This window comes from Parasteatoda tepidariorum, chromosome 5 (assembly GCF_982258835.1).
Source record: "Parasteatoda tepidariorum strain Cologne lab strain chromosome 5, Ptep-v5.0, whole genome shotgun sequence".
Classification (NCBI taxonomy): domain Eukaryota; kingdom Metazoa; phylum Arthropoda; class Arachnida; order Araneae; family Theridiidae; genus Parasteatoda; species Parasteatoda tepidariorum.
This window is the reverse complement of record NC_141759.1, coordinates 95,873,424-95,885,154: the sequence shown is the minus strand read 5'-3', so window position 1 is coordinate 95,885,154 and position 11,731 is coordinate 95,873,424. Positions and strand designations below refer to the sequence as shown.

Sequence of the window (11,731 nt, the reverse complement as noted above, 5' to 3'; positions counted from 1 at the left end):
ATATTTCAACAAATGTATTTATAGATTAAAAAAATAATTTCTTTATCAAGTGTAATTAAAGCGTATAAACAAGAGCTTTAGTAAGTTTTATTTAACATTACAGTCCCGCGATTGTTGAGCGTTTTGTCTATCGATGTACGCTACTTTTTCAACAAGTGAAATTACTTTTGATTTTATTATTGTGAAGATTTAATTGTATTTATAAAATAATAACATGTCTGACGTAGATTCATCAGATGATGTTAGTCGTAAACGGATCAAATTATCCACTGAAGAGGAGCTTCAATCACCTGACGCTGTTGCTGAAGATTTGAGCGCACACACTAGAATAAACTCTTTCAGTGACTTTAAAATGCGTGAAGTTTTATTCGACAACAAAGAATCTAAATCTATATTTGTAGAGGGCTCATTCGATCCTGTTAGTGATAAAGCTGTTTTGCTACTTGAGAAGTCTTCTTTTGAAAAAGAAAATGTTGAAAGATTTCTGAAGTCTGCCGATCTAGCTTTAAATTTAAAGCCAAGTGTTGCCTCTGAACCGAATGAAGTAAATTATGCCTGCTATCCTAATGTTGAAAGAGGAGGTAAGATATGCTGTGCTCATTTTTTCATGTTGCCATTTAGCGACCTATATTATACAACTTTAAACAGTTTATCCTAATTTCAAATATTACCTAAGCATACTTTATTTTATAATTTATATCCGTCGTTGAACAGCCGACCCAATTTCCGTAGCCCTGTAATTTTGAACCCAATCCAGAAGACAAGGGAACTCCTGGATCGAGTATTGGGAGAAATTTGCCCTTGTGGAGTACTTTTTGATGGAGCTAACCTGCATTTGCGTTACATGGAGTGGAAGACCACGAGAACCTTCCACGGTTAGCCTGACGGCAAGGGGACTCTAAACCATGATCCATCTACCACTGAGGATATTTCACGTCAGCACTGTGGTCGGTGCAAGCCAGATGCGGAATTCATATCGACTGAGATTGGAACCCGGTTCGCCCCATTGGACGGTGATTGCTCTATCCCTTGAGCCATCGAGCCTCACATAAGCAAACTTATGAAAATTTTAGACTCCTTTATTGTCAGCCAAGATGAAGAAAATCTGAAACTCCCGAGATATTTCCGTATCGTGATCTGTTGCGCCAACTACAATAGCCAAGGTGCCAAATCGATTTTAAACTTGCAAATTTTTTAAAATAAATATGTAGATGTTTGCCTGAGGGTGACTACAAGTTATACCTTTCGAGTTAGTCCCTTTCTGTGATGTTTTTGTTTTTAGTTTCTCGCGGGCCACTGCCTGGAAGTTTCTAAGACTTGGGGATTATTCTGCCGCAGCTCATGTTACGGAAATCTCCCCTAACTCCCTCCATGCTTAAAAATAATTACAATACCCCATTGAGTTTTACTTTAACAATTGTTAGAGTACTCTAATTTTAGAATTAAATTCAAATGAAAGATGTAAAATTGCACACAAAAAAATTGTAATTTCTTTCTTTTTTTCAAAATTTTAAGTCGAATATTTGGGAAGACTTCTGTATTGTGAGAAGATTTCTGTATTCTGTATTGCAGCAGAATGATCGGCAAGTCTTGCAACTTTCAGACAGCTGTCTGCGAGAAATTAAAAGAGAAAAAAAAAAGTCACAGAAGAGGACCAACTCAAGTTGTATAACTCATAGACACCCCCAATCAAATAACTATGTGTTTTTTTTTTTTTTTTTAATATAATTTGCAAGTTTAAACTCCATTTAGCACCTTTGCATTTATAATTGATACAGCAGATGACAATATAGAAATAACCCCGAATTTTCTTTAGAAATCTTTTGTGTTTTCCTTTTTTGGTCAAGATTCTGAAATTCATCATAGAAATTTTTTGCAGCTTTTTCTTTTCCTGAATGTAATTCCAGATTTGCAATTTTTCCAATTATAGTTTTTTGTTACAATTTATAAATATATATATATATATTTTTTTTTTACATTTTAAAAAGCTATTGAAAATTTGGGAATTTTAATCTGTTATGTAAGCATTGCTAATACTGCACCTTTCTCCTTGTCAGTAAAAATAAACATATTACAGTCGCTCTGTTAGGTGCTTTGATATGGCAATAGTGTAAGCTTTTGTTTAATTGTTTCACATCTACTGTAAAAATTATAATTGATTATAGGAAACTATATCAAATGTTGCCCCCTACAGATGGATTAATTATTGATCACTGGGGTAATTCTTGATCATTGTCATCTCTTTTTATAAATAGTATTAAAAATAACTAATAAATAGCTAACTGCCTTTTCTTAAATAGCAGTTCATATTTATTAAGTGGAACAACTATGAAATATTATTTTAACTGTAATCACAAAATTTGTTTTTAACTGTATACAAGACAAATGTGTTCTGGTTTGCATCATTTCTGGTTTGTCTTACCTTGCTTTTATCTTAATTTTATGTGTGTACATTGTTAGAATAATTTTTAAGTTTATAAATTAGCCTAATATAAATATGGTGAAAAATTATAAGCCTAAAAAGGATACTAAGCTTTTAGAAAGCAAAATTAGTGAATTTCTTTTAATTATTGAAAATGAAAATTTCAGTCTGAGAGCTGCTGCCAGAGCTGTTGACATACCTTACTTAACTTTACACTCTCACTTTATGAAGTTGCAAAATCCAGCAAAAGTAACCCATGCGGGAACTTATATTCTTATATTCCAGCAGAACATGAGAATGAGTTGGCTGCTTGACAAAATATCTTTTCATAGAAACGGACCTTTCACAAAATATTTTAACTTAAAAACGGACCCTTCACAAAATAATATATCTTTTAATCGGACCCTTCACAAATTTGTTTATCTTCATTATTGTTTTGTTAATCGAATAAATCCTTCCCGCGGGGAAAAAAAGGTAAGACGATTCGAAACGAAATAAGTTTTCCAAGTTTCCCTAAGTAATTTTTTCACAATTTTACAAAAACAGGACCTTTCACAAAATGTCTGGACAGACCCCTGATGTATTTCATCTAACAAGAGTCTTCGTAGATAAGAAATCATTCAATATATTCAGATACTTATTATTTTGAATGACCTTTTTCTGAATAAGATAATTATTTTGTTATATTTTTTTAGACATCATAGCTACAGTTATTTGTCCTGCGACTAACAAGCATATTGAAAAATATACTGAGCAACATATGTTTGTCGTCCATGAAACTCCAGATGCATACAAAACTGTTGTTCTGCCCTATATTGAATCTCAAAAATTTTCAATTCAAGTAAGTTTTAGGGTAATTGTTAAGTAAGTAAACTTTACTTTTCTTTGTTATTTGTCTTTACATCTCAGCAGATCTTATCATATCGTAAGTTTTAATAAATGTATAAAAACATTACTTATACCATATTTATTTAACAATATAATAAAATAATACTTTTATTCCTTTTCCGCTATAAGATTATGCTATTAGATGGCTTAAAAGTAATTAGTTTTGCTGAGCTTATGGTCCTTCAAATAAAACTTTTTTTTTTGTTTTTTGTTTTGTTAAATGAAAACCATGAAATTTAAAAATAACAGTGTGTGTGTATGTAAAAATTAGTTGCATTGTTAAAAAGAAAACTTAATTAAATATGTATATAGTAAATGTATAACATTTTATTAAAGTTTCAGGATTGCATAATGTATTGATGTAAATATTGGAATATTTACTGTCCACATTTAATGACTTCTGAATCATTATTAGTTATTCATATTTTAAAGGTAATCAATACTCATTTATGAAGTTTTGATGATTTTTCTCACTACGGGGATAGAAATTTAAGAATTAGAATGAATGGTAACCTGGCACAGTAAATAAAAAATATTTCTAGTCCATTCCAAACTCATTTTCACTGGTCCGTTTATTTGTTTTGATTAGATTTTATTTTTATGAAGTTAAATTAATTATTTAAAAAAATTACAATACAAAGAATGTATAATGCTCATAGTTATGAAGAAATATTATATTCTATAATCAAAACAGCTTAATGTTTTTTTACATCGATTGCTAGAATCGGACCACTGACAATTTGTTTTTTGGTAGCTCAATAAATTTTAGCAATTCCGACCAACAAATCAACATTAAATTTAATTGCATTCTTTATTTCTACATTCTTAAACAATTTTGCAAACGAAAATTTTTTGTTTCTCAAATGAAGCCTTTCTATAAGAGCTCTGTAACATTCAGCGACCATCACCATCGTTTTGCCCTTGAGCCATGGTATTTATATCATATTTTTATCATGGTATCATATATATATATTTTTTTTGTTGCAATTATTATTACGGATTTCGTGATATTTAAGAATTTTTTTATTGTGATGATTATTTACAAAATGCGAAAAAGTAAATAATATTTTTCGTTTACCCCCCAACAAAATGCGAGAATATCACCCCAGGGCTCTGCCCAGGCCAAATTTACTACCTTTTAGCGGTACCTTCACAAATTCAACTTAAGGAAAATTTCACAAAATACTTTTTCTTAAAATTTTATTTTTGTATCCCGTAAGAAACGATAAATCCATATTTTTACCACATTTTTGTGTTGATATAATTTTTAATTTTCACAAATTATGTTAAATTTTCACAAAATAGGTACCTTACAGAAGAACCTAGACAGACCCCTGCACCCATAATATTAAAATAAAAACTTTTACATGTTCAATTAAGAAAATAATTTATTTTTTTTGTTAACACAGCATATTTGTTATTTTAAATTAGTAACATATACGTTTGTTAGTATTAAAAGTATCTTGCTGAAAGATATAAGTGCTAGAGAGTGTAGTCGCAGGTAGCTCAAAAAAATACATGCCACAGGGTATGTAACATGATTGTCTAATTTTTCATCAAAGAATTTTAGCTGTATTTATTTAGTCGTTAATACTTTGATTGTTAATGTTTATTTTTTCTTTTCAGTGGGTTTATAATATTTTAGAGCATAAAAGTGAATCTGAGAGGATAACGTTTGAAGATTCTGACAAAGATCTGGGATTTATATTGATTCCAGACTTAAAATGGAACGATGTCAAGAAGGGTTCTATTTATCTCCTTGCTATGTGTCATACAAAAAACATTAAGTCTCTAAGAGATCTCACTGTATCTCATCTTCCATTGTTGAACAACATTAAGACTAAAGGATTAGTAAGTGTAATTTCGTGTCATAATAAATTTTGTTTTGTGAAATCAACTACATAGTGCGTAGCGTTTTTAAAAAGTGCTTAAATGTGCTTATTTTCGTTTTTTTAAAGCCCTTAAAAGTGCTTTTTTCATTGGATGTTTTTAAAAAGTGCTTAATTTTCCCTTTTCAAAAATAAGATTTTCGAATAGTTAATGTCGATTTTCGCCATGTATTATTAAAAACCGTGTTTCTCACATTGTTCTATTCAAATTTTTCACAATTCATTCAACTACAATCTATTTCGGTGTGCCGGTGGTCATTCGCTTGTGAAAGCGCCAATCATTTTACATGCTTTATGAAATACTTGTGAGTCCGCATGTGTGTCTACTGAGCTGGGTTCGGTGAGATTATTGAAGCCAAGCTCGCCAGCCATAGGCGTTTTGCGAATTAAGTCAAGTAGGTGCTTCTTCTGTTTGACTAGAGAGCACCGCAAGAGTGAAGTATGTTTTAACTCGGGACCTCACTAATAGATGGCACCACTATTTATTCATAAGGCCAATTTCTCAATTTAGTCTTCGTTATAAGGATCTGATCCCTATATCCATGGTACTGCTCAGCGACCGAACACAAGACTTTTGATTCTACAGATTTTACGAAAATGTTTATCACATCTTCTTGATGTTAGCAGTGTCAAGAATTGAACCCTGGTCCCTCCAGAGAGGATAATTATATTGAATATCAAATGTTATGTTAATTTCATTATATTTGATCACTTAGGTAAAACATATACATTTATTTTTTAGAACAGTTGCTGAAATGACTTTTAAAAGAAAACCTTTTTATTATTATTATAAAAAATGTCAGTGTTAATATATATATATATATATATATATATATATATATATATATATATATATATATATATATATATATATATATATATATATATATATATATATATATATATATATATATATATATATATATATAAGTTCAAAATGAAGAATAAAACAAAGAAAAATTATAGACATATGAAAAAAAGGGGGTGGGAAATAATAAGTAAAAAAAAAATAACAAACAACATTTTATTTAAAAAAAAAAAAAGTGAAATGTTAATTAAAAAACCGGAAAAAAAAGATATAATCTTTTCTTCAGCCCACACGATTATATCCACAAAACAGAGTGCTTTCTGATATTGTATCAATAAAGCCAAATTTATTTTATTTTTTCTTTTTATTTTATTTTATTATCTGTTTTTACATGTTATATTTACTTTTTATGATCTATTTTTATGTAGTTATTTTATAAAAAAAAATTTTTGAGTGCTCCTCACACTATTGTATTAATATATTTTGCTTTGGCTTTATTGATACAATATCAGAAAGCACTCTGTTTTGCGGATATAATCGTGTGGGCTGAAGAAAAGATTATATCTTTTTTTTCTGGCTTTTTTTCCGGTTTTTTAATTAACATTTCACTTTTTTTTCTTCTTTTTTTTTTTTTTAAATAAAATGTTGTTTGTTATTTTATTTATTTTTTTTACTTATTATTTCCCACCCCCTTTTTTTCATATGTCTATAATTTTTCTTTGTTTTATTCTTCATTTTGAACTTATTTAATGAGTGCTGTTTACCTGCAGCTTAAGCGCAATAAATGATACTTATTGTTTTTCTTAACTTTCTTAGTGTTTTCTTGTATTTATTTATATATATATATATATATATATATATATATATATATATATATATATATATATATATATATATATATATATATATATATATATTGAAAGTTAACATTCAGTTTCTATAAGTGGATCTATTATTTTCTAAAATTCTAAGTAGATAATCTAAGTGTAAATAATGTCAAATATTTTGCATGATGTTACAAGTCTTTTTTTTATTACAGGCGGCAATTTCAAAGAAATACAGCATTGTTCCTGAAAAACTTAGAATATACCTACATTATCAGCCATCCTATTATCATCTGCATGTTCATTTCACAAGTGCTGACACAGATGTGCCTGGAAATCAGTTCAATAGGGCTCATTTGTTAGACACTGTCATTAACAATATAGAACTAAGTGCCTCCTATTATCAAGATGTGACATTAACTTATTTGCTGAGAGAAAATGATCCTTTGCTTCAGAAAATGAAAGAAGCTGGTTTTGTTGATAAATAAAATGTCATATTTTGTCAAATTAAAATGTCGTATCGTATATCTTTATAGAACTGGGTGATATATCGATATTTTTTGTCTATAATTTTTGTTTATATTCTCACGATCTATGAACGACTATAGACGTTCAAGGCCATAATGTTGTGAGTATTAACAATAATTATAAATTCACTGATGTAAAGATCATTATCGACAATGAAAAATATGAAATTTCATAATGTCACAATCATTATTGATAAATAGAAAATTAGATAATATCTCACAAATTATTGATAATGATAATTATCAAATTGATACATTTCATTTGGGTACAAATGTAAAAATATTGTAAATTATATGAATAGTAAAAATAGAACACTGGATTATAAATTTTCGAGAATATATTGCAACATTATAATTCCAGTATCACCCAGCATTAATCTCTTATTTTGTTTTTGATGCATATAACTATACAAGTGAACATGAGCTTCTGTATCTGTGCAAGGAAACAACATTGCGAAGAATAATTTCTTTTAGTAAATCGGTTTGATCGAGAAAAATTTATATGAGATTCTATTAATTAGTTTTACTCAATTGAGCTGATTAATTTGAGATCTACTATTTTCTTGGTTAATCTGAACATTAAAGCTTTTGTTTGTAGAAAGCTTGACTATTGATGTATATTTTTTACGTTCCATTTTCTCTTAGAATGAATATCATAAAAACCACTTTAGAAATTTTTTTTATATTTAGTTCTTAATCATGTAGTACAATTACTTATGAATCACAAAGTTTAAAGGAGCTTTTATTTATTAGAGATCTGATTTGTTGATTTCAAATGTGTGTTCATTTTAATTTTCTGAGTATTTGAATACCAACTTTTCTCCATTTAATTTTGGTAAAAAAAATCATAGAAAAGAAAATAATTTTAAAAAGTTTTTTGTTTTAGTTATTTTTTCAGGTCCTTTGCTTAGTTAAAAATTGCTGCATCCCCATCGCATAATTTTAAAAATATTTCCACATAGTATAGGGCTCTATTTATCCAAAATAAATAGTGTACAAATAATATATGATAGTAGAAATCTTCCCAATTTGTTGATTTAGTGTTTAATGCATCCTTTTAGCCTATCAATCAACTTACAATCTCCGTGGCGACATTGTCGCAGAACGTTCACGAGTTCTTGCAGAAAGATTTTTCATTGGGAAGTAAAAAACTTTTGTGCAGAAATTTTTGAAAGATATTATCTTTTCTTCAGAATTATATTCAAAAGATGCTTTTCTCGCATAGCGGAGTGAAGAAAAAAAATGCCTGTGATTTTTATGTTTTCATTTGAGAATAATCTAAAACAAAGAGTAATGAAGTAAAAAAAAATTTTGTTTTCTTTTCTGCAAAAATTTTCGTTCTAATTTTTTTATGCAATTATTACTATTGATTTCCACATATTTTTTAAAATTCAATATTTTTAATACGATATTATTTATTGCAACTAAATCTCGAAATGAAAGCACCCATTTCGTACCCTTTTTTGAAGAGTCCGATTCGCGTGCTTTCTTCATTGATAAATTTTTTTTTTTTTTTGGTAGTTACTGCTACTGCTTTCAGGATTTTTTAATTATTTTTTTTAATGTGATGATGATTTACAAAACGCGTAAAAGGAAATAATTAGTGTGTTTTCCTCCTACAAAATGCGAGAATATCGTCCATAATATTAGAATAAAAAAATATCACATATTTAATTAAAAAATAATTTTTTTTGATCGAAAAGTTTTTTTTTTTTTTTTTAATTTTTTTTTTCTTTCTTTTTTTTTTGAAGTTGATGCTTCTGTTACTTTAATTTAGTAACATGTATATTTACTGTTTTTAAAAGTATCTTGTATAAAGATATTAGTATTAGAGAGGTGTGTCGTAGAAAGCTCGAAAAAATTCTGCCACAGTACTTACAATACGTTTTACTTATGCATAATATTACACTGTATCATTTTGTAATTCATGAAATCTGTTCTAATTATAATTATTTTTAAACTCATACTAGTAATCAGGAAAAATATTAGAAATGATATGTTTTTCTTTCTAAATTGATGAAAAAACATTGTTGTCTGGCTATATTTATGATCTTTCTGGAATATATCATGTTGTATTTTTAAAAAAAAAATTTTATGTATAAATTGAAATGTCATCAATGTTTATTTTAAATGTTATGTTTGTTTTGGAAACTCTTACCAGTATGCATTTGTATATATATTCTCATTTCAATAAATTTTCTCTGTATTTTGCTTGTGATTTCATGAATGTCAACGTTATATAATTTGTTATTTATGTGGCTCAAACTATGCTGATTATCTGAATCTATCTCTGATAATTATGTTGTTATCATGACTCACAGTTAATAGAAATAATTGTGTTGAAAACGTTAAGCATTCTGGCGCATATGCTACTACTAATCTAGGTATGAAATTTTAAATGGGTTTTTTTCATAAGGAATCAATTCTGTACTATATTATACATTTGTACTTTACATCTGTTAAAATATATGATTGTCTCGTGAACGTGAACTGTTTAGTTTAATATATTTAATCTTTAAAATTGTGGTATAATTTAATTTTCTTGGGAAATTGCTCATTGTAAACAACATTAAAGTTTTTGTAATTAGACATTGTTATTATTTTCTATTCTTTTTTATTATTTACAAATATTTAAAAAATGATTTATTTATAATAACTAAAATTTAATCCGAAGATTTATATGTTAAATGCCTCTTTTAGTACAACAATGTCCTATTTTCAATGCTTTTATTATAAACGGACTTGCAAAAAAATAACAGTAATAATAAGTAAAGGAATATTTCATTTATGTGACAATTTTGTAGAATAAATAAAAAAAGATTATTCTTAAACATTATTTTAAAAAATTGGTCGACGGCCGGTTTCGTACCTGCAATTTTCGGGACGCGCAATTTGTTGCTTCCTACCACTTTACCCTACTTTTTTTACCTGCTACTAGATTTATAACAAGCTTTAAAAGTAATTTCTAATAGTTTGTCAAGGGAACCACATTATGTCCCATTGTCCTTCCCCCTAATCTGTCTGTAATTTTCTGATTATTAATAAATTTGTTAATTTATTAACAATCAGAAAATTACATAATAATCAGATTATTCTGAAGCAGAGCAATCTGCTATTGATGAAGGTCTAGGAAATATTCTTGAGAATGATCTGGAGATAACATACATTTGTCACATCCCGTTTTACAGGGAGAAGACATTCACACACCATCCATCCACAGATCATAATTTTGACCTGAACCAGAACGCGATCAATCTGCGATACATTATCTTCAGAAGTATTAATTTGTTAAGGGAACTTGGAGGACTTTGTGACCCCGACAGATTTAGCATGCACCAGTCACCATTTTGAACACAGAGTCTCCGGTCGGCGTGGATTGTGCCGGTATATGCCTATCAATTATAAGCATGATTTCGTAGTGTTTCTCAGTACTAATTTATTGTTTATTTTCGTCTTTTATATCCTCCGTGTGTAAAATGGGTATTTAGCTAGTATAGAGTTAAAAATTGTTGCTTAAATAACAAAAGTTATATGTATTTTTGTTGTTTGGGGGATTTAGGGATATTAAGTGTGTGAAATTTAGAGATATCCGCATCAGCCTTGAGGGCACCTCGGATGAAGATGTCTTAAACTTAGCCTCTATTAAGTGGCATTTTTGTGGCCTTTGAAGTTTTAGAAATGCAAAATATTTAATACCAATATTAAATTTATACCAAGCTGAGGCTTGGTATTAAATGAGCACAATCACCAGTAAAATCCAAATATTTATAAATAAAAGTATCAGAAGAGTTTTGAACTTAAAATTATTTTATAAAGTATAAAAATAAGCACTGTATAGTAGATTCAGATAAAAGCCAGTTGCTTGAATAAAGATTGTTCGATTGGTCATGAATATAGGAGTTATTGCTTCCTACATACATGACCAATCTACTACTATTCATGTACTTTAGAGATAGATTGGCATGGAAAAGCCTAAATATTTAAAATGAGAAAGGTTTTGAATTATATTCCCTAAACCAAAGTGAGCAGGGTGAGGATAAGATAATTAAAATATAAATCAAAGGTATTGTTGAAATGGAATAAATAGCTTTGCCGAAATGTGGGTGAGGAGCAAAACTTTTATGGATAGAAAGGTATTAAGAAGAAATTTAAATTTGATCTCTTATATTTGTAATTTTAATGCAACAAGCTTTTCTGTTGGAGATTTCATTGTGTATACCATATTATAATAGATATTTTACTCTTTGGGTGTGGAGATGCGTATGTCCCACGCAGCTCCATCATCTCTTTTCCGATATCCGCTCTGCTTGGGACCATTTCTAGGTTTGTCTTATTTGCATGTCAATGTAAGCTAAAAGCAACTTATGATCTTT

The 11,731-nt window shown here is 28.6% G+C and overlaps 1 protein-coding gene across 1 annotated transcript; it reads left to right on the top strand.

The window, feature by feature from the left end:
* The first annotated feature begins 84 nt into the window (after window positions 1-84).
* Window positions 85-9,947, top strand: LOC107455807 (m7GpppX diphosphatase). The gene is made up of 4 exons (XM_016073521.4): window positions 85-581; window positions 3,118-3,263; window positions 4,937-5,161; window positions 7,047-9,947. Exons 1-4 carry the CDS (start codon window positions 215-217, stop codon window positions 7,317-7,319), a joined length of 1,011 nt encoding a protein of 336 aa, XP_015929007.2. The 5' UTR covers window positions 85-214; the 3' UTR covers window positions 7,320-9,947.
* Window positions 9,948-11,731: the final 1,784 nt, after the last annotated feature.

What these genes read in the sequence shown, in the direction of transcription:
- LOC107455807 (XM_016073521.4), top strand. Translation starts at nt 215, where the DNA reads ATGTCTGACGTAGATTCATCAGATGATGTTAGTCGTAAACGGATCAAA. An exon ending in TCCTAATGTTGAAAGAGGAG is followed by an intron (nt 582 to 3,117) that starts GTAAGATATGCT and finishes ATATTTTTTTAG; the next exon opens with ACATCATAGCTACAGTTATT. An exon ending in ACATTAAGACTAAAGGATTA is followed by an intron (nt 5,162 to 7,046) that starts GTAAGTGTAATT and finishes TTTTTATTACAG; the next exon opens with GCGGCAATTTCAAAGAAATA.